The sequence below is a fragment of the Liolophura sinensis genome, chromosome 1 (assembly GCF_032854445.1).
Source record: "Liolophura sinensis isolate JHLJ2023 chromosome 1, CUHK_Ljap_v2, whole genome shotgun sequence".
Taxonomy (NCBI): Eukaryota; Metazoa; Mollusca; class Polyplacophora; order Chitonida; family Chitonidae; genus Liolophura; species Liolophura sinensis.
This window is the reverse complement of record NC_088295.1, coordinates 895,557-918,148: the sequence shown is the minus strand read 5'-3', so window position 1 is coordinate 918,148 and position 22,592 is coordinate 895,557. Positions and strand designations below refer to the sequence as shown.

The window sequence follows — 22,592 nt, the reverse complement described above, 5'->3', positions numbered from 1 at the left end:
AGGATGTTAGTGCTTATGGGTGTGTGGGATGTTAGTGGTCCTGGGTGTGTAGGATGTTAGTGCTTATGGGTGTGTGGGATGTTAGTGGTCCTGGGTGTGTAGGATGTTAGTGCTTATGGGTGTGTGGGATGTTAGTGGTCCTGGGTGTGTAGGATGTTGGTGCTTATGGGTGTGTGGGATGTTAGTGGTCCTGGGTGTGTAGGATGTTAGTGCTTATGGGTGTGTGGGATGTTAGTGGTCCTGTGTGTGTAGGATGTTGGTGGTCTTGGGTGTGTAGGATGTTAGTGCTTATGGGTGTGTGGGATGTTAGTGTTCCTGGGTGTGTAGGATGTTAGTGCTTATGGGTGTGTGGGATGTTAGTGGTCCTGGATGTGTGGGATGTTAGTGGTCCTGGGTGTGAGGGATGTTAGTGGCCGTGGGTGTGTGGGATGTTAGTGGTCCTGGGTGTGAGGGATGTAAGTGGTCCTGGGTGTGTAGGATGTTAGTGCTTATGGGTGTGTGGGATGTTAGTGGTCCTGGGTGTGTTGGATGTTAGTGGTCCTGGGTGTGAGGGATGTAAGTGGTCCTGGGTGTGTGGGATGTTAGTGGTCCTGGGTGTGTAGGATGTTAGTGCTTATGGGTGTGTGGGATGTTAGTGGTCCTGGGTATGTTGGATGTTGGTGGTCTTGGGTGGGAGGGATGTTGGTGGTCTTGGGTGTGTCGGATGTTAGTAGATCTTGGTGTTCGGTAGGCCTTGATGAGTGAGATATTAGTCATGCTAGCTTCAGTCCACCTTGAAACCCGTTACCCTGAATGTTGTCTGATCTTGGTAGTAGAAGTATCTTGCAGGATCACACTATTTCCAGTGACGTAATTGTCCTGTAACACAGGTCTGTTAGCTCTAATTGTAATGTGTCTTATGTAGGAACAAGTACACATAAATAGCGCTGGGGAAGATGCCTTGTGGAGAACAGAAACAATTATACGCTAAACTCAGATGTTTTCAAGCATATTCTGAAGCTTTATTTTTCTACATTTCGCAACCCAAGTGGAGTTTACCTGGTATGGAAAGGTATAGAAAAGAAAGATCGTCAACTGCATAATGACCTATATTCTGCATTCCGGGCCTAGAACCTTAGATGCCAATGAGGAATTGCACGCGATGGTTAGTGGGGAACACGTGTGCATAGAATGACATCTGGATAAGCGTCAAATGAAGGCAGATGGCTGAAGACTACTCGTTCTCCGAGCAGAGGTAGGGAAAATGAGGTTTTCTCAAATTACATATATCTGTTCTTCAACATTTTCCTGTTTCGGGATAACAAAGATGGCCTCTGTTGATTGCCTCACACGTCACTGGTACAGGCACGTCTCCATCCACTGAAAACAATACAGACATAATTAGTAGTACAGACTGACCTTAGTACAAATGTATGCATGGATAAAGAAAACTCATGCGAATGGAACTGTTAACGTTACGTACACACTGTAAGCTTTGTGGCGGACGTCAAGTTCTACAATCATATATATGCTTTAGTGATAATCGGAATATTGGCGAAATACGCAATTAAATGGAACTGGTTATTGCGTAAAACTGATATAAACTAACAAACATTTGATAAGGAGAGTTGAGGTAGTTGATACCTGTGACATATCCAATGTGATAGTGTTGTTGACAGACGTCTGTCGACGAATTTGGCGGAATGATTCTGGAATGATACGATGTCAGGGGTGTAATGAGGTCAAGCACGTGCTTGGCTACAAAATACAGGGGTCAGACAAAATTGTGAAGTTGGCCACGACAAACACGTTTGAGTGTGATTAATGCTCCCGAAATGAGCTACATATATGGCATGTATGAATGTCTCTGTGAGCTAATACGTTAACTGCGGAGAAGTCGTGCAATCCGTGCACACATTACATACCTACCATCAGAATATGCCCTATTATATTCTAACAGTGTCGGCCTGAGGCTAAAAAGAGGGAAGAATTACAGTAAATGTGACTGAAGTGGCAGAAATAGCAGCTCCAAAAATATGCTTGGCTGACAAAACTGCTTTGGGCAATGAGATGACATTTGTGTTAAGTAGAGCTATAGTTTCGGTAATGGTTTGCCGACTATTTGATTTGACGCGTAAATGCGCCATCTATACTAATGTGTGGAATTTGACATGAATATAATCAAGGAATGCCTAAAATGGGTAGCTGGGTTAATAATTATGAGGAGTTATGACGAAGAACAAATGCATTATATAATACACACTCCTGATGTACTGTATCCGAGCCAAGCTGGTCACGAAGTCCTCAAACGCTATCCGCCCCGATCGTCCCCCATAACGGCGAGCTATGGAACGCAGCGGGTCCTTGCCAACAGGGAGTCCTGCCAACAAAACACCAACGTATATAACTTTGTAAGCCCAGCATATACGTGCAGTGACGGTGAGGAAGAGATTTATGTTGTATTACTCAATGAATCCTTCCCGAGGAAGATGACATGGAGAAGTTATAAAGGCGGCACATTTTGCTTCGCTGCTTGCAAACTGTTCGCACAGCTTAATACTTACACGATGTTTTGTACATCTCGCACGTTATACTTACCCCCTGTGTGTACATGTGTAACAGTAAACTCACTGTTTAGTACAGCTCCCACGGTATACCTACCCACTGTGTGTATATCTGTAACAGTAAACTCACTGTTCTGTACGGCTTTTGCTATGAATCCACCTTCTGCATGTACAGATCTCACAATAAACCAATCGGTACATTATGTTTGTACAGCTCTCACGGTATTTTCTTTATTTATTTATTCATTTATTTGATTTTTGGTCTGCAATATGGAGGAAACCCCCGACAAGGATTCTGGGCTCACAGAGACCGCCTGTTGAGAGGCTCCTGGGTCATTGCGCCGCGATGGCTAACCACTTTGCCACGGAAGTCCCCGCTCTCACGGTAAACGTTCCTTCTGTTTATACAGCTCTCACAGTAAACTTGCTCGAGCAATAATCTCACCCACTGTTTGTTGCCCTCTGGCAGTAAACTCATCCACTGCTTGTATAGCTCCGGCAGTAAACTCACCCACTGTTTGTACAACTCTGATAATAAACTCACTCACTGTTTATATAGCTGTGGCATTAAACCCACCCACCGCTTGTATACCTCAGGAAGTAAAACAGCCAACTGTTAGTTCAACTCTGACTGTAAACTCACCCACTGTTTGTACAGCTATGGCAGTAAACTCACCCACTGTTTATACAGCTGTGGCAGTAAACTCACCAGCTGTTTGTACAGCTTCGGCAATAAACTCACCAGCTGTTTTTCAGGTCTTGTACAGCTCTAGCAGTAAACTCACCCACGGCTTCTATGTTTGTATAGCTCTGATAGTAAAACCACCCATTTTTGTACAGCTCTGGGAGTAAACTCATCCATTCTTTATAGGGCTCTGACAGTAAACTCACCAATTATTTGTACAGTTCCGGCAGAAAACTCACCCACATCACAGCTCTCACTGTCAGCTGACCCACTGCAAAGCTCTCGTAGTAAAATCACGCACGACTTCGACAACTCTCGCAGTAAACTCACCTACTATTTTGTAGAGGTCTCGCAGATCGTACGTGTCCACCGGTCTCCCTTTGGTTTGCATCAAGGTGTTGTACGCATTCTGGTTACAAGGAAGAATCAGCTGTCATTTGGGTGAACTGAATGGAGTATAATCTCAGGATGTGAACAGCAGTCCTAATCATAGATCCGAGGGCTACTTCTAGACTTAGACATACAAGTACCCTCTGGCCTCTCAAGTCGGAGTATCAGGAACACATCCTAGATGTACAGCTTTTAACTTTTAATTTACTTTTCAATAACCCGCCCAGTCCAAGACAGAAATGTGAGCGTCAAGCAGTGTGAACATGGTCAGTCGTTGACGGGAACGTGATGTAAAAGGCACGAAATAAGACCCGATATTCCGAAACTCACAACACTGTAACTCTAACCATAATCGTCCATAAAACGTGACAGGGTGTGGCCGCTTCGAGACGGTTGAAGAATGGTCAGAAGGATGTAACAGTGGACATTAATCTTGGACAAATCTTAAACCCTTCACAACATTTCCCCGCCCCATAACAGTGATGTCTTACCCTCCATGTGTTAATGTCCCTCCAGATAGCTCTCACAGTGGCCACGTCTATCTCACCCTCTCTAGACTTGAACTGATGTACACGTTAAGGAATACCGCATTTAGGATATAAGTTGGTCACAAAACAATGAAAAATGCGTCATAAATGTGAATTATTGTTATGACAAAAATGCCCGGATGATGTTTCCTGATACTGGTGGTCAGCTACCTTTGTGAGGAGGAATTCAAATGATTTCACAGAAACTGAATGTTGTATCCACCCCCGCCCACCCAAAAGGAAAACCAAGGACTACCGTTCAAGATACCTGAACGATCATCAAAAACAGTTTTCCCCAAACCTGAACTATGTTTGTCCCAATCCCTTCCAAACTACCATCCTCTTCTTGGAGCGAACAATATCACACAAAGTATTACCGAGGCTTTATATCATCTTTCAAATGGGCAGAATATTGGGACTATATGAATGAGACGTACGTAGGCATCCTCATTGTTACGATGTCACGGCCGATTACGGATTTGTCCCTGATAATACGTGGCATTTAGTGACCTGTTACTGCTAAAGTGACGAATATTGCATACTTCTCTAAGTTACAAGACGTTTAACTATGACATCAATAAAAATCTTCGCTTGGATGTTTAAGGATACGTCATTTGCGGCGAGAAGGCTGCGACAAGTCTCCAAGGAAAAGCCGTCACTTTGTCCCCAGTCTGAGAGGAGAGAAAGGAGACAAAGGCAGAATTACAAGGTATTAAAGTATACTAATGGAAGTTCTGTTAGCATGCGATAATCACAAGGGGTATCACATTGTGTTTTGGTGTGGTTGTTCCGAATGATTTGGTAGTGATAATACTTCCTGAAAAGCTATCCCAACTCGTGCAAGGAATACTAACGACTGTGTTTAGCTGTAATCATGCAAGCAGGATTTACTGCTGTGTTTACTTTGAGTCATACAAGCAGGATTTTCTACTGTGTTTAGCTGTAGTCATGCAAGCAGGACTTACTGTTGTGTTTAGCTTTAGTCAGGATGTCTCGGAGATTTTCGGCGTCCGCAACTTTGCCCGAACCGACAATCCGAGTGAACAAGACTTCTATTTCGTCCTCTGTGCTCTCCTCGCCAATCTGCCAATTCACACAAAAGTCCTTGTTTAGTCCCGTTTATAAAAACACGATCTAAAATGAAACCATTTATGTAGTCTACAACTATATCGCCAAAATTATGAAAGTTTTAGATTTCAATATTATCTGTAAAATGTTATTGTATGGGTGTATTGTCGTTTTGGCTCCACTGTAAGAAGAGAAAAAGAGGGAGTTGCTTACCTCCGAAAACAGGTCCCAATTCAATGCCCTGCAAGTTTAAGAAACAAAAAAATAATAACCATAATGAAATGTTAACTAAGAAATAATGTCAAAGCAATCATCCGTGTCAGGAGTTGTGTGAGATAGAAATAATGCCAAAGCAATCATGTGTGTCAGGAGTTGTGTGAGATAGAAATAATGCCAAAGCAATCATGTATATCAGGAGTTGTTTGAGATAGAAATAATGCCAAAGCAATCATGTGTGTCAGGAGTTGTGTAAGATAGAAAGAATGCCAAAGCAATCATCCATGTTAGGAGTTGTGTGAGATAGAAATAATGCCAAAGCAATCATCCGAGTTAGGAGTAGTGTGAGACAGAAATAATGCCAAAGCAATCATCAGACAAGGTGGATGTTTAGGGTCAGGAGGAATATCATGGTGAAAGCAATCTTCAGATCAAGATATGTTTAGGGTCAAGAGGAATATCATGGTGAAAGCAATCTTCAGTACACAACATATAACGTTCGGTGATAAGCCAACAATTGAGTTTGACAACAATTGTTGAATAATTTTAACTATGAATTGATACTGAATGGCTTTAATAAAGGGAGTATGAAAGGAAACTAGAATACATCTGATCAATGACAACTGACTTACCAAGACCGCGTTTTCTTCTCTGTGAATATTTTCAGGAAGAACTCTGACTCTTGATGAGGACGGTATGTAGACGGGATGATGACGTAATTACCCGGCTTGAGGTCAAATCTCAAGGTCACCTCACGATTAGGACTAAAGCTCCCACTTCTCTTTTTGAGGGTGAGAGCCCGACTTTCATAATCCTCTCCGAGGGGTTCTTCGGTGTAACCCGGTTTCAGCTGTGAGCAACAAACACGTGGCTGTGTACTGTACAATGTCAAAAAAACCTCACATGGGTGTGTGTATACTGTAGGGTATCAAGAAAACCTCACGTGGGTGTGTGATGTACGGTATCAAGAGAACCTCACGTGGATGTGTACTGCACGGTATCAAGAAAACCTCACGTGGGTGTGTACTGTATGGTATCAAGGAAACCTCACTTGGGTGTGCACTGTACAGTATCATGAAAACCTCAAGTGTGTGTGTGTATACTGTACGGTTTCAAGGAAACCCCACGTGTGTTTGTACCATAGGGTATACTGAAAACCTTATGGCCTAATCACATGACCGATTCGGACCAATACGACAAAAATTACAGAGATGACGTACAGTAAAAAATTACCCTCAAATTTGAATACCAAGGAACTGACCTCATAAATATCAAAGCCGATGTAGACGTCAGCGTTCCTGTCAGTCATAACCTCCATCAGCGATATCACCACCGTGCTTCCATCAGTGGCTGGGTCCAGATTCAGCCGGAACTGTGGGTTCTTCCAGTACAACTCTGCAAATAAAAAGTAACACGTTAGACTTTTGCTAGGGAACTTTGCACTTGGTATTTCTTAGCACCCACCGATTCGGATATAACCTCATGTGACATGATTTGTCATTTATACCTGAAAAGGTGTGGCAGACAGTCCGATATTTCCTTCACCGTAAAACCTGACGACTTTGGTATAAAGGAATCCTTCTTTATTGGGTTGTAAAATAGATAAAAAAAAACATTTCAAAAAGGTCACAACCTAATTGCAAAACCAGCGAGTTGAAATGAACAGACCACCAATGTAAGGTAGGCGCCTAATGAAGGCGTATACACATGTCATAATGTAGGCGCCTACTGAAGGCGTATACGCGCGTCATGATGTGGGCACCTGCTGAAGGGGCTCCCATAGCTCCCGGCGGACACCCCCTAGACATGGATAAATCCTTGTGGGGTGTGAGGTTAATCTCCGGCTGACATCCTCCTCCCATAGACTGGAATATATCCTCACCTTTTTCTGAGGGGTTCCAACAATCCCCGGCTGACCCAGCACACACACAACCGGCTAGGCTTATACTCACCTTTATCTCTGGAGTTCTCACAACCCCAACTGGCTCCACCCACTTCCTCCGTTAGGCTATATACTCGCCTTTATGTGGGGCTTCCCCACCCTGGCTGACGCGCCGGACTTCCCCTCCCGACTCAGTCATATCCACTCATCTTTATGTAGGGGCGTCCACGCAATCCCTAGCAGACACCTCCTCGGGCATGGCTATATACTCGACATTAACTGGGGCGGATGGGACACAACCCTCGGGTTGCACCTCCCCAGACATGGTTATGTACTCACCTTTATCTGGGGGGTTCCCACAACCCCCGGCTGACACTCCGCGGATCCAGGCATCCTTGTGCACTTCAGTTTCCCAAATCTTTTTTTCCTGCAAAGTTCAAGCGTGTTCTCATTTAATGCAGCGCTTTTTCTCATCTATAAAAGTCGGTGGTTTTGTCATGTAGAAAAGTCGGTGCTTTTGGCAAGTAAAAAAGGCGGTGGGGTTGTCACAAAGTAAAGGTTTTTAAGATCTTAAGAGTGAACCATCGTGATCTTTTCTCTTATAGAGTATTTCTGGAGATCGATTGACAGATTCTTTCCCATATCATAATATACAGTGTGTATATAATAGAGATAAGAATGGGGTGAAGCCAGGAGAGATGCTTACCATGTCTTGGGCGACCTCATTTGTCAAGGCATCCGGAGTAAGATGTGTCATTTCGATTTCGTCAAAATTAGCGATAAAGTCGTCCATATTAATCCTGTAAATAACATCAAATATTAAGCAGTCTTAATATACAAAGACATGCACCCAAAACAATTTCAATTCAGGTTTATTCCGGTTTCTCCTAGGACAATATATGATGTCACCCATCGTTTGTCGCAAGGCACTGCTGGTAAAAGCCGGGTTCGCTGACACATGTACGTAGGAGTCCTTCAAGTTGTCCATACACAATTTGGCACACGACAGATAGCACGTGGCACGTAAAGAGCAAAATTTAAGCATTTCACGAAAATCGGATCTTTAGGCCTACGCAAACAGGATAGCAAAATGGCGCCTTCACACCTGATTTTATTCACAGAATTCACTGGAGTATATAAGCAATGACGTAATTGTTAGCCTTATCTGGGATGACGCACGTATACATCAGATCAAAACGCTCTCAACAGAAAATTAGCACGTATAAACATCTATCACCAACTAATCATCCAAATACGTTTTGTACTATAATCATTTCCATCAAATTTTAAAACATGTGTTACTGCCTATTGCCACTGTTCTGAAATACATTGAGTGGCATTGTCATGCAGTATGGTTGTTGCTAGGTTTTGTTTAGACCAGACAAACCAGATTTTAACGCAATAACACCATGTTGCTATCAAAAAGGTTTACCCTTCGCTATAGGCTTCGTAATATGATGATGCTGCTGGTGAATGTCGCACTGGACATACAATTCGACATTAAACTAGGAAATTATTCAACAATCTGAGCTAAGTGCAGTCTATAATGAGGAGCCGAAACAAAGGTGAACATACCAAAATTCACCTTCGTCGTCTTTACGTCTCAAATCATCAACATCTTCTTCATTCAGGCTGTTCCAAATGTACGAGCTGTTTTAAGGAAAATCAACACACCCGTATTCGTATAACCGATGTAATGATCTAATGAGCAGAAGATCTTCAGTGTCCCGTTAAAATTATACCACTGAACAAAAACAACGCTTAGTAGATAAATGAGGAAAAGCTCCCAACAGCCGATAATCGCATGGCAGTCAATGGAGAGAAATCTTAGTCTCATATGCTTAAAGGCACAATATGTTTGGGGGAAAATATCAAAGATCAGCCTCCTGCTGCCATGCAATATTGTTGAAATTATTGATTTTTTTTTCGCAAAAGCAGTGTAAGATGATGAGACCTACAAACGACATGAATTTAATAAAAGCAGTTCTAAAGAGGATATGGTGGCACTAAGTAACTCAGCTGCAGATGTTCCAGAGTTGTCGCCGAACTAAGTCGACTTTAATATTGACACATAAAGAGTATCAACACTGATGCTCTTCGGAAATGGCTCAAACTAAAGTTTCCCCGAGCCCAAAGTGTAGTGTGAGAAAGGTTAAGCCTGACCCACCTGTCGCTCCAGGATCCTTTCCACTCCCTCTGTCCCCAAGGGTTCCTTAGCCTCAGTAGGTTGTGCGTTTTGCCGTACTTGTCCGTCTGTGAAGAACAAGCAGTTGATTGATTACTACACCGATGCCACTGGTGGCTTCCTGATTGATTGTTATAAATATTAACAGTTTATAATGTAAGGATTTCAGCGTTTTGTCAGCTATGAAGCATTCTGTATGGAGTTCATCGCTGCAAGGTTTTATTAGAAGGAGACCAATTACCACAGATTGAAGCTTGGTAATGCTGTAAGCATGCCCTTCGTACAAACCATTGACTCGCTGAATTTCTCTGGTAGCTGTTTTGTCGGATTTCTGAAGCAGAAGTAAAAACAGATCAGCTGAGCCCATACTTGTTCGGGGATATTTTGGTGTTTACGTAGAGAAAGAGTTACATGGAAACTTTTTTACCTTCCCTATAAAATACTGACTGGAATATGTCTCTTTATTTCTCACAAGCGACTAGGACTATATCTTAAATGTCTCAATCTTTCTTCGCGGTAGGATAAAACGTTCCATTGGAAGAAATGCTTTACCGACATTATCTTTCATAACATGGTGTCTGATAAGCCGCTCATTAAGTATATTTAGAACAGGAACTAAAACTTTAAATTGCATTGCAGGGTACTACCATACTGGCGTAATTTAAAGAGTAGGTCTAATGTTAACAAGGAAATAGTACAAAGATGCTTCCGCCGAGGAGCGAATTCATCGTGAGTGTCCTCTGAAGCAGGGTGAAGAGCTCCTGGGCCTCGTGCACTACTTTGTCTGGCTGGAGGGAGATGCACTCAGATATCCCTCCGCTCATATCCACGAAGGCGTGGTGGATCCGCCCGCCCGAAAGCGCTTCGTAGCAACCATACAATCTGAAACCGTTCAAAAGCTCTAGTTGCTTCCACTGAGCTGCTATAGGTGACAGAATGTCATACAGGCTGAGTAAAGGCGTCAGTTTAGTAAACCAGTGGACAATGATATACATTTAATTAAGCCACAACGAAATGAGCATTCATGCCTTTTCAAGATTTTCTGGAAAATGCCTTCTGGCGGGAGGAAACTTACAGGTAGGAGACAATTTATTATTTCCAATATTTTGTTACTTAACTTTTTTCAATGCGACGACAACGGAATGAACACAGAATCTCTAACATGGGTTAGAGCATAGGTGCCCGTACGTACTTAGCAAACGCCTTTTCCAGGAGCGCACACCAAAACTCCCGTGGATTCTTCTTGTTGTGAGCGTATACCAGCTGACCCCTGTAGGTGGGGAGGCGGTCGTCAATGGCAACCTTCATCCAGCGGTCGTATTGCCAGAACTGGAACACAAAACGACCTGAAATGTCCAAGAAGACGAGAACAGGTATACGTAGAATATTAAATAAGACACTTTATTTGTGACTTTAAAATACGGTATGTAAATAGTTGAATATTACAATTTCTAAAACTAATACTAATAATTATCAAGGGACGTAGCGCCATTTTGTGTCATGTAATTATTTTCTTGAAATAAAATGATGATCTAACTGTACAATAACTCAGGTGGATACCACGTGACAGTGAACAGACAGAAAACTTTAGTTAATAAAGATGCTTATGTTTCAGTCGCTGGGGCTTTGGTGACAAAGAGCAGTGGACGATGCTCCGGTGCCCGTTTGTCCACTCTTACGTCCGTTGAAGACCACATGTCTTCCACCATTATGGGATGCATATCTCTACGCCATATGTGGGAAAGATCGTTAGTAAGTTGACAAAGGTCTGTGGTTTACCCCCAGGCGTTCCATCCTCCATCCATTATATTGACAGCGATGGTATATCAGTGACAACATGAAGGACTCTTGAGAATTTGGCTTCAAACAACATTCAAATGAAAATGTCTTTTTTTTAAAGAATGGAATGGCTGCTGACTCTATAGCAGATGCTCTGTAGCAACATCTACCTGTGTAGTCTCTGCCAAAGCCTTGCTTCACGGGCATGATGACTCTCGTGAGCAACTTCCGGTTTGTGGCCGCGATTGACGCTGCCGCTCCCATGAACCAGCAATTTCCTGGAACAAAATGGCAAAAAATGGGCAACGAATTAATTATTAACAGATTCGCCACAGAAAACAGGAACAGCGTGTTTTTTGATGCAAAAAGTTAGAAACGGAATATATCCTTCTGTAAATCTACTCATCTCTTTATATTATCCTGTCTTTTACGACAGTCAGACAAAATGTTATAAATACGTCTATATAGGAAGCCTAAATTAGATTTGTGACCCACAATCGTTTCCATCATGCCCATAACACTATAGTTTGTGATTTGTGATGTAAACATCGAAATTGTTCTCACCAAGTTCTCCTTGGGCAATGTCATATTGTGTAGCATCGTCCTCAATAAACACTGGATTAGTATAAATCTCCTGCAACAAAATGTGAGGCAGTACCTTTGTAATAGACATTCAAATATATAACAGTTGTTGCGTAAATTGCAGTTGACAACACTCTTTTACTCTTTTTCCAGCTGGCCAACTTTCCAGTTCTCGTCATCTTGTGTACACCATAAGCTACTATAACAGACGCTCCCTGCCAAAGACTTCCTACCCAATACAGGATAGAGACGGTATAACGGTGATGAATTTGAAGTAATTACAAAAATCATGGTTGCCTGCAGACACCATTACGTTCAGCGCTTTATTTTTTTTTACATTTTTGCATTGTTTATAAACTATTTTATGATGACCCATCTTCCCCTATGCTAGCAACCTACCAACGTAGTGATTTAGAAGTGAACGTAGTGATAAATGCAGTGAAAATTCTCTGGGGGTTGTGTCGTTGAACACTATCGTCATCATGCTACGTCAGTACTCCGCACAGAGCACAGACTGGAACTGGTACGTATCACCTGCCGTCGTCCGTACTTCCAACAGAGCTCAGGCCAGAAACCAGAACTGATACATATTGCCTGTTTCCGTCCGTACTTCGCACAGAGCCCAGATCAGAACTGGTGTACATTACCTGAAGCCTTCTTTACTCCGTATAGAACCCAGACCAGAAACCAGACCCTGGTACATACGATCTGCCGCAGTACGTACTTCTCACAGAGCCCAGACCAGAAACCAGAACTGGTACATATTACCTGCCGCCGTCCGTACTTCCCACGGAGCCCAGACCAAAAACCAGAACTGGTTCATATTACCAGCCGCCGTCCGTACTTCCTACAGAGCTCAGACTAGAAACCAGAACTAGTACATATTACCAGCCGCCGTTCGTACTTCCCACGGAGCCCAGACCAAAAACCAGAACTGGTTCATATTACCAGCCGCCGTCCGTACTTCCTACAGAGCCCAGGCTAGAAACCAGAACTGGTACATATTACCAGCCGCCGTCCGTACTTCCTACAGAGCCCAGACTAGAAACCAGAAATGATACATATTACCTGCCGCCGTCCATACTTCCTACAGAGCCCAGACCAGAAGCCTGAACTGGTTCATATTACCAGCCGCCGTCCGTACTTCCTACAGAGCCCAGACTAGAAACCAGAACTGGTACATATTGTCTACCTACGTCCGTACTTCCTACAGAGCCCAGACCAGAAACCAGAACTGGTACATATTACCAGCCGCCGTCCGTACTTCCTACAGAGCTCAGACCAAAAACCAGAACTGGTTCATATTACCAGCCGCCGTCCGTACTTCCTACAGAGCCCAGACCAGAAACCAGAACTGGTTCATATTACCTGCCGCCGTCCGTACTTCCTACAGAGCCCAGACTAGAAACCAGAACTGGTTCATATTACCAGCCGCAGTACGTACTTCGCACAGAGCCCAGACTAGAAACCAGAAATGATACATATTACCAGCCGCCGTCCGTACTTCCTACAGAGCCCAGACCAGAAACCAGAACTGGTACATATTACCAGCCGCCGTCCGTACTTCCTACGGAGCTCAGACCAAAAACCAGAACTGGTTCATATTACCTGCCGCCGTCCGTACTTCCTACAGAGCCCAGACCAGAAACCAGAACTGGTACATATTACCAGCCGCCGTCCGTACTTCCTACAGAGCTCAGACTAGAAACCAGAACTGGTACATATTACCAGCCGCCGTCCGTACTTCCTACAGGGCCCAGACTAGAAACCAGAACTGGTGCATATTACCAGCCGCCGTCCGTACTTCCTACAGAGCACGGACCAGAAACCAGAACTGGTACATATTGCCTGCTGCTGTCCGTACTTCCCACAGAGCTCAGACCAGAAGCCTGAACTGGCACATATTACCTGCCGCCGTCCGTACTTCTCACAGAGCCCAGACCAGAAACCAGAACTGGTGCCTATTACCTGCCGTCGTCCGTAATGCCTTCAGAACCCTATTTAGAAACCAGAAGTGGTAGGCTATATGCTACCTTCCGCTGTCATCTGACGTCACTGGAGCAGAAAAATTGATTTTTTATGTGCTGCACAGTGTGTATATCTTGCTCCGTGTTCTATGAAAATCATATAAAGCCCCCTCGCCCTATAGCGTGGAGGAGACTTGTGCAGTGCGTGTAGTAGCATGCGACAGGATACATCGTTATGAGTGTAGAAGTAATATGTCAGGGAATGGGTTCACAGGTGGTCTATAGAACACGGATCTGACTGTTACTTACATGAGGCCTCTTCCAGACGAATCCTGGGGGTGTGTTCCCTCTGAAGTTAAGCGATCGCCCACTGGCCGGGAAATACGGGTCCTTGTATTCGGTGCCACGCCCTAAGTTCGCCCCTAACATGTGCCCCGAGTCTACCTCGTCCGGGGCACTTGGCGGATAATGGTAAAACATAACTGCCTGTGACGCTGAAACAATGGAGAGTCAATGAGGAAACAACTCAGCTGGAATAAAGTCGCGAAATGGTCAGGCCAAATAAGCCAAATCAAGATCCTCAGGTAGGAACCTTCACAAGGAACAGCCCCTCACAAGTCTGTCGTCATTTGACGTCTACTGTGATCAAGTACAGGCTTACACGTATCACATACATATACATATATTAGTGCAGACTGTGCCCGACTGTGCGTACTCATAGAGTATACATACCCACAGTGCTGTTTCTCCGTGAAGATTACCCAACTGTCACTGGACAAGCACAATGCCTGGCCTAGTTAGGTGGGCTACAGAAGCACAAGAGCGTATGAACTGCATGGCATTGGGCCCTGAATATTGTTCAGGAACACACTGTTACAGGCTTACATACAACCATTGGCATAAATCTGGCTTTTTGTGTTCTCCGCAACCGCACTGCATCGAATACTGTTTAATTTCTAAAGCCGAAGCACATACGAGCTGGTTTCGATTTCGGCTGGAGTTACATGTAGTGTGTATGCCTGTACAGGTACGCAGCTGAAGTGACTATCTCAATGAGCAGGCTGCCAACACGTGCAGCGCACAATTAAGTTGTGCTGTTGCAATTTTGATATACAAATTCAATACGTTTTTATATTCCTTTGTCGCTTTTTTGGCCATGGCAAGTATTATCTTGTCGAATAAAGAGTGTCTCATGATGTATTATCACCATTATTATGGACGCTGGGACAGGCGTTAGTTAGGATATAATTTTGCACATGACAGAGCAAATGTACACCTAGCGAATGTTCTGTGCTGTATGGCCCATACCGGTCATATGTACTGTGCAATTATGCTTCTTAGAGTGTAAAGAGCTCTCTACAATAAGTTGTTAACGAAAACATCCAAATGAAAAAAAAACAAAAAAACACGTCACTATGTTTCCTCAATGAGATCATCGCACTATAAGCAAAATTATTTTCCTCCAACGACAATATACAAATGACAAGAGACTGCACGTCTCACGGCAGATCACTTATCAGGTATCGTCTGGGAGACCCTCACAAAGCACATTCTCCTTTCAGCGCATGTGCCTCTCTCTACGCTGACTTTACATCACTGCCACCACTAGACAAGCTTGACCTTTGGAGCCCGTGAGACTCACGTAGATTTTTTTAGGCTTCATCTCACTACTTTTGTCAACACAAGGGACTGTTTAATCAGCGTTCATCAATAAAATTGTTTAAGGTTTAGGTTAAGACCATGCTTTACATACTTTAGATGAAGAGAATGCATCTGAAATCACTTCCTGCCTCATCACCGTGACTCCAGAAAATTTGCTAGTGGTGGCAGTGGTGTAAACAGTGAGGACATTTCACGCGATACTGACGACCGAATGCCCTGGCTTGTTACCTTTCCCTTAATGGTCTGTTTGAAGTCACACAGGAGCACAGTTTCATACCGTGTAACATAAACTGTGTTTGATGACACCGCCATAAAACAAGGTCATATTACCAGTTCACCAGGTCATTCACGTGACTTTTAGAGATTCGCGGAATATGACTGTATGTGACGTAATATTCTTTTACGTGTACAGGTAGGTCAGACAAGAGTAGGGTGTCAAGATTCCCCACACTTGTCTTCGTTAGACCTATGGAAAATACGTTTTTCGATGTAAGAAATATGTGTTTAGATGTAAGACATCGGCCGAGGTATGAAATACTTGTTTAGATGTAAAACATCGGCCTAGATATGAAATACGTGTTTAGATGTAAAACATCGATCCAGATATGAAATACGTGTTTAGATGTAAGACATCGGCCTAGATATGAAATACGTGTTTAGATGTAAAACATCGATCCAGATATGAAATGCGTGTCTAGATGCATGACATCAGCCTAGATATGAAATATGTGTTCAGATATATGACACCGACCTAGATATGAAATACGTGTTTAGATGGAAAACATCTGCATAGATATGAAATACGTGTTTAGATGTAAGACATTGGCCTAGGTATGAAATATGTGTTTAGATGTAAAACATTGATCCAGATATGAAATACGTGTCTAGATGTATGACATCAGCATAGATATGAAATATGTGTTCAGATGTATGACACCGACCTAGATATGAAATACGTGTTTAGATGGAAAACATCTGCCTAGATATGAAATACGTGTTTAGATGTATGACATCAGCCTAGATATGAAATATGTGTTCAGATGTATGACACCGGCCTAGATATGAAATATGTATTTAGATGTATGACATCGGCCTAGGTATGAAATACGTGTTTAAATATAAGACATCGGCGTAGATATGTGTTTAGATGTATGACATCGGCCTAGATATGAAATATGTGTTTAGATGTATGACACCAGCCCAGATATGAAATGTATCTTTAGATGTATGACATCGACCTAGATACGTGTTTAGACGTATGGCATTGGACTAGAAATGAAACACGTATTTAGATGTATGACATCGGCCTAGATAGGAAATACGTGTTCAGATGTATGACAACGTCCTAGATATAAAATATGTGTTTAGATGTATGACATCGGCTTACATGATGTACATGTTTTGATATAAAACATGGGTCTAAATGATTTACTTGATCAGGTGTATGGCACCGGCGTACATGAGGCATGTGTTTAGACATATAATATCGGCTTACATGGAGTGTGTTTAGATATATGAGATGGGCCCAATAAAGTACGTGTTTAGGTGCATTTATTTATTTTATGTTATTTTATGCTTTTTGTTGCATACACCATTTACGAATACTCTGGCCGTCAGTTTTGTCGATGGAGGAAAACGAAAACAACTTTTACATGTCAGGTAACCGAAGGCTACCTGACTGATGAATCACCTGACAGACTACGGAGCAAAAATGACAGAACCTTTGAAGTACGACGCCCACCAAAACTTGATTAAACACGTCAGGACTGGAGTGCAAAATTCCACGTTCTGTCTTCATAAATGTGTGTTCTTTCAAAACCCTTCCTCGAGTATCTGACATTTTTGCTCTTCGTTATGCTTATTAGATGTTTACGGAATTAATCATGGAGTTCAGGTAAACTAATAATTTTGAGGTGAGTTTTGGAATACAGGTTGCTGTATTTTCTGTGTATTTGCATTATGTTGTGAGGAAGGGGATTTGAACGAGAGTCCGGGTATACTAAAGCGGTACATAAACCGTCGCTGGTTGCGCGCCTATCACATGTACACTGCCTAAAGGCAGCATATATATCGTATTCGAGAAGATTCGAGTCATGAAAGTTTGATCAAAACTCAAAATATCTCTAAAATTGAGCTAAGCCTCAGTACTTACATGCGACGGGTCAGCAAATGTTTGATAAGCTCATTACACTGCTACTGGCGCATCTCGCCAAACATCTCCGTGTATCCTGAACTACACTCTAACAATATATTCTTCTCTACGTTTTTCTCCCGATAAGGTATTAACTGCCACCTTTACCAATTTTTTGTAGTTTATTCGGAAACGAGAGGAAGACTCCACGTGATATCACACCTGTGTTGTAAATCTATTGTCCAGTTGTTCTATGAGCACATGGGCAAATCAATTTCAGAAGGCTATGACACAAAAACCACGTTCCATCCATTCCTACGAAGTAAGTATTGACGGGTGATTAAAACTCTATATTTAATTTCGCAGTTTGCACTTTTCCAGTGTAATGCACAAAAAGGGCTATTCTGGATTTGCGCATCGAGTGATGTGACAAGTGTTGACCTCTATTAACTACTTCCCGCCAGTTGTTTGCGTACCGATTTGAAGGCTAAGTTTTAATCACTATCCTTCCCCTACGATTGCCTTTAGCAAAAGTTTAAAGCAGGTAGGTTGTTACTTGTGTCAGAATCGTCGATCCCTGCCAGAAATGTCGGGGAAATGGCGTATTTCTCTCGGCTTAATTTTCACCGGGTTGATCCGGAACGTATCCAGCATGCGCCACTTGTGGAGAATACCGGCAGAAACTATGCGGCGGGTTTTTCCGGTCAGACCACATCGGCATGCACGTGACGGCCCTATCGCCATGTTAAGAAGTGCGACTGTCCTGCACAGGTAGGTCTGGGCCTCAGCGCACACAGACATAGACGAGGCAGACTGCCAAACCGGTGCTTGTTTCTAAGGCCACATAAATCTTTCAAACACTCTATCCCAGTTTTTCTCAATGTGGCAATGTTGACAAGAGAAGTCAGATGCTAAGATCAAGTTAATCCTTCGGGCAGTTTACAGGCTGTGGGTTTCCTACTCGAGCATTTTCCCAGGCCCCTTCTCTCATCTACGTTCCATGACAATTACAGGCACGCGGAAACTGCTTCTATATGGACAGGCTTCAACAGCCTTTGAACAGCAGCAAACTCAGGAAAACCTTTTGAAACCTTCTTTCAGTCCATGAATTAAGCGGACGAACTTCATTATGTGAATAATGCCGGAATTTATATAGGTTTTAAACAGAGTAGTAAAGAAATTATCCTCGAGATCAGTTAGGCCTTAGGCTCCAATAAGTAGCGAGGATATTACCTATGTTGTACGATGTAGTGGATTAGATATATTGCGATGATGGCTAGAGAAGTGCTGTTTACCAATCGTTCTTTAGCTTATGGTAACACTAATGTCTCGGTTGACACTAAAAACGTTGTTGTGTGAAGTGTTGGTCATAATCCCCCTCCCACAGTATGCACAAGATACACAAACGAAAATGAGCATTAAAATAAACACTGTTTATTTGAAGAGTACAAAATTGGTCTTCCAAGACAATGCGTGATCCCTTTAACCACCCACACCTGCCCCTTCTCCACGGGATGGCTAGTTCCCGTTTTCGTTAGATCCACCTTCAGTTAGAGACGATCGGGTTCGTCATGCCACTTATATACAAATATATGCAGTAATATTTACACATAGGGATAAATAGTATGTCATTTACATGAAGTATTTATCATGAAACCGTGATATAGGTGCGTAAGACATATTGGAATATTCACTAAATGGGTACATAGATATATTTGTGGTAAATATTAAGTCTTGGATATTACGACTGCAGGAATACAGGATTGCAAAATAGTTGGACATTTGTACGGAAATCATAGAAGTAAGTAATCAGTGGTAGTTCGATGTCACGATCATTTAACAAGCTAATACATGTAGATAAATCAATATTTGTCCTTCCTTGAACTCTACGAGGACCAAGCTATAATGAATGCATTGGGAATATAATTTTTTCCATCAGCAAAAGAATCATCGTGAAGGTGTCTTCCAGCCTTTGATTCCATACAATTAGTACACCTTAATTATACTTGTCAATTTCGAAAACGATTAATGTAAAAACGACCACACCTGTAACTAGATAAACAATATGCCCTGGAATAGGATATGGAAGGTGTTAAAAACATATTATGATAACAGGCCTGTACAGAAGTGAGGCTTCCACACCTAGTGCCTTGGTCAGCTGGGATTCGTGGACGATCACTGACAAAATCAGCATCATTTCTAGGCTATAGGCCTGCCATCCTTTACGGCTTAGCGGCTCTGAGCGGATGCAGTTTGATCAACCAACAGAGCGAAGCCTACTCCGCTACATATGTTCATTAATCCATAATCCATGCACCTGATGAGTAATTATTCTGCCAACAATATGGGATTCCCTAGATACAACTGACACTGGATGTCCATCCGTCTGAGAGTTAAGCTGGGGTTGTAACATTGGATGTCCCTCCGTCTGAGAGAAAAAGCTGGGGTTGTAACATTGGATGTACATAAGTCTAAAAGTCAAGTTCAAGTTGTAACATTGGATGTTCATCCGTCTAAAAGTCAAGTTCAAGTTGTAACATTGGATGTTCATCCGTTTGAGTGTCAAGTTCAAGTTGTAACATTGGATGTTCATCCGTCTGAGTGTCAAGTTCAAGTTGTAACATTGGATGTTCATCCGTCTGAGTGTCAAATTCAAGTTGTAACATTAGATGTTCATCCGACTGAAAGTCAAGTTCAAGTTGTAACATTGGATGTCCATCCGTCTGAAAGTCAAGTTCAAGTTGTAACATTGGATGTTCATCCGTTTGAGTGTCAAGTTCAAGTTGTAACATTGGATGTCCATCCCTCTGAGTGTCAAATTCAAGTTGTAACTTTGGCTATTCATCCGACTGAAAGTCAAGTTCAAGTTGTAACATTAGATGTTCATCTGTCTAAGAGTTAAACAGGGGTTGTAACATTGGCTGTTGATCCGTCTGAGTTCAAGTTCAAGTTGTAACATTGGCTATTCATCCGTCTGAGAGTTAAGCTGGGGTTGTAACATTGGCTGTTCATCCGTGTGAGTGTCAAATTCAGGTTGTAATATTGGATGTTCATCCGTCTGAGTGTCAAGTTCAAGTTGTGACATTGCATGTTCATCCGTATGAAAGTCAAGTTCAAGTTGTAACATTGGCTGTTTATCCGTCTGAGAGTTAATCTGGGTTGTAACATTGGCTGTTCATCTCTCTGAGAGTCAAGGTCAGGTTGTAACATTCGATGTTCATCCGTCTGAGTGTCAAGTTCAGTTTGTAACATTAGATGTTCATCCATTTGAGAGTCAAGATGAGGTTGTAACATCCATCTAAGTGTCAAGTTAAGTTTGTAACATTGGATGTTCATCCGTCTATTTAAGTTCCAAGTTCAAGTATTCTTTCGGATGATATACATGTAATATGTTCATAAATCAGTTTTCGAGAAAGTCCAATGATGACAAATGAGAATGTTCTCCGTAGGCAATGATGACATATGAAAATATCCTTTATAAGTAATGATGAAATATGAGAATATCCTCTGTAGGTAATGGTGACATATGAAAATGTTCTCTGCATATAATGATGGATACGAGAATGCCCACTGCAGACATTGATGGCAAATAAGAATGTCCTCAGTGGAGAATGATGACAAATAAGACATTGATGACAATGACCACGTCCTCATTAGACACTGATGACAATGATCACGTGCTCAGTAGACAATGATGACAAATGACCACATCCTCAGTAGACACTGATGACAAATGACCACATCCTCAGTAGACATTGATCACAATGACCACGTCTCATTAGACACTGATGACAAATGACCACGTCCTCAGTAGACATTGATGACAATGACCACATCCTCAGTAGACATTGATGACAATGACCACGTCCTCATTAGACACTGATGACAAATGACCACGTCCTCAGTAGACACTGATGACAAATGATCACATCCTCAGTAGACATTGATGACAAATGACCACATCTTCAGTAGACATTGATGACAAATGACCACGTCCTCAGTAGACATTGATGACAATGACCACGTCCTCAGTAGACATTGATGACAAATGACCACGTCCTCAGTAGACATTGATGACAAATGACCACGTCCTCAGTAGACATTGATGACAAATGACCACATCCTCAGTAGACATTGATGACAATGACCACGTCCTCATTAGACACTGATGACAAATGACCACGTCCTCAGTAGACATTGATGACAAATGATCACATCCTCAGTAGACACTGATGACAAATGACCACGTCCTCAGTAGACATTGATGACAAATGACCACGTCCTCAGTAGACATTGATGACAATGACCACGTCCTCAGTAGACATTGATGACAAATGACCACATCCTCAGTAGACATTGATGACAAATGATCACATCCTCAGTAGACATTGATGACAAATGACCACGTCCTCAGTAGACATAGATGACAAATGACCACGTCCTCAGTAGACATTGATGACAAATGACCACATCCTCATTAGACACTGATGACAAATGACCATATCCTCAGTAGACACTGATGACAAATGACCACATCCTCAGTAGACACTGATGACAATGACCACGTCCTCATTAGACACTGATGACAAATGACCACGTCCTCAGTAGACATTGATGACAAATGACCACATCTTCAGTAGACATTGATGACAAATGACCACGTCCTCAGTAGACACTGATGACAAATGACCACATCCTCAGTTGACATTGATGACCATGTCCTCAGTATACATTGGTGTCAAATGGCCACATCCTCAGTAGACATTGATGATAAATGACCACGTCCTCAGTAGACACTGATGACAATGATGACGTCCTCAGTAGAGTGAGTGAGTGAGTGCTTGGGGTTTAACGTCGTGCTCAACAATTTTTCGGTCATATGACGACGAAGGAATCCTTAGGGTGAATGTAATGTACCTTCTTGTTGCAGGAGGGATTTCCACCGCTCTTTCATCTAGTGCTGCTTCACTGAGAG

At 42.5% G+C, this 22,592-nt stretch overlaps 1 protein-coding gene across 3 annotated transcripts; it reads right to left on the bottom strand.

The window, feature by feature from the left end:
- Positions 1-847: 847 nt before the first annotated feature.
- On the bottom strand, positions 848-14,446 carry LOC135482163 (calpain-9-like). 3 transcript variants are annotated; one of them, XM_064762019.1, is made up of 21 exons: positions 14,134-14,446; positions 11,840-11,909; positions 11,446-11,553; positions 10,689-10,842; positions 10,195-10,378; positions 9,738-9,827; positions 9,479-9,564; positions 8,887-8,961; positions 8,018-8,111; positions 7,651-7,738; positions 6,691-6,824; positions 6,062-6,279; positions 5,427-5,454; positions 5,111-5,228; positions 4,755-4,816; positions 4,110-4,181; positions 3,559-3,637; positions 2,578-2,655; positions 2,243-2,359; positions 1,624-1,688; positions 848-1,359 (listed from the first exon to the last, which is right to left on the bottom strand). In XM_064762019.1, exons 1-21 carry the CDS (start codon positions 14,302-14,304, stop codon positions 1,333-1,335), a joined length of 2,118 nt encoding a protein of 705 aa, XP_064618089.1. In that variant the 5' UTR covers positions 14,305-14,446; the 3' UTR covers positions 848-1,332. The 3 variants fall into 3 exon arrangements, with proteins under 3 accessions (XP_064618089.1, XP_064618091.1, XP_064618090.1); XM_064762021.1 differs by lacking the exon at positions 2,578-2,655; XM_064762020.1 differs by lacking the exon at positions 8,887-8,961.
- Positions 14,447-22,592: the final 8,146 nt, after the last annotated feature.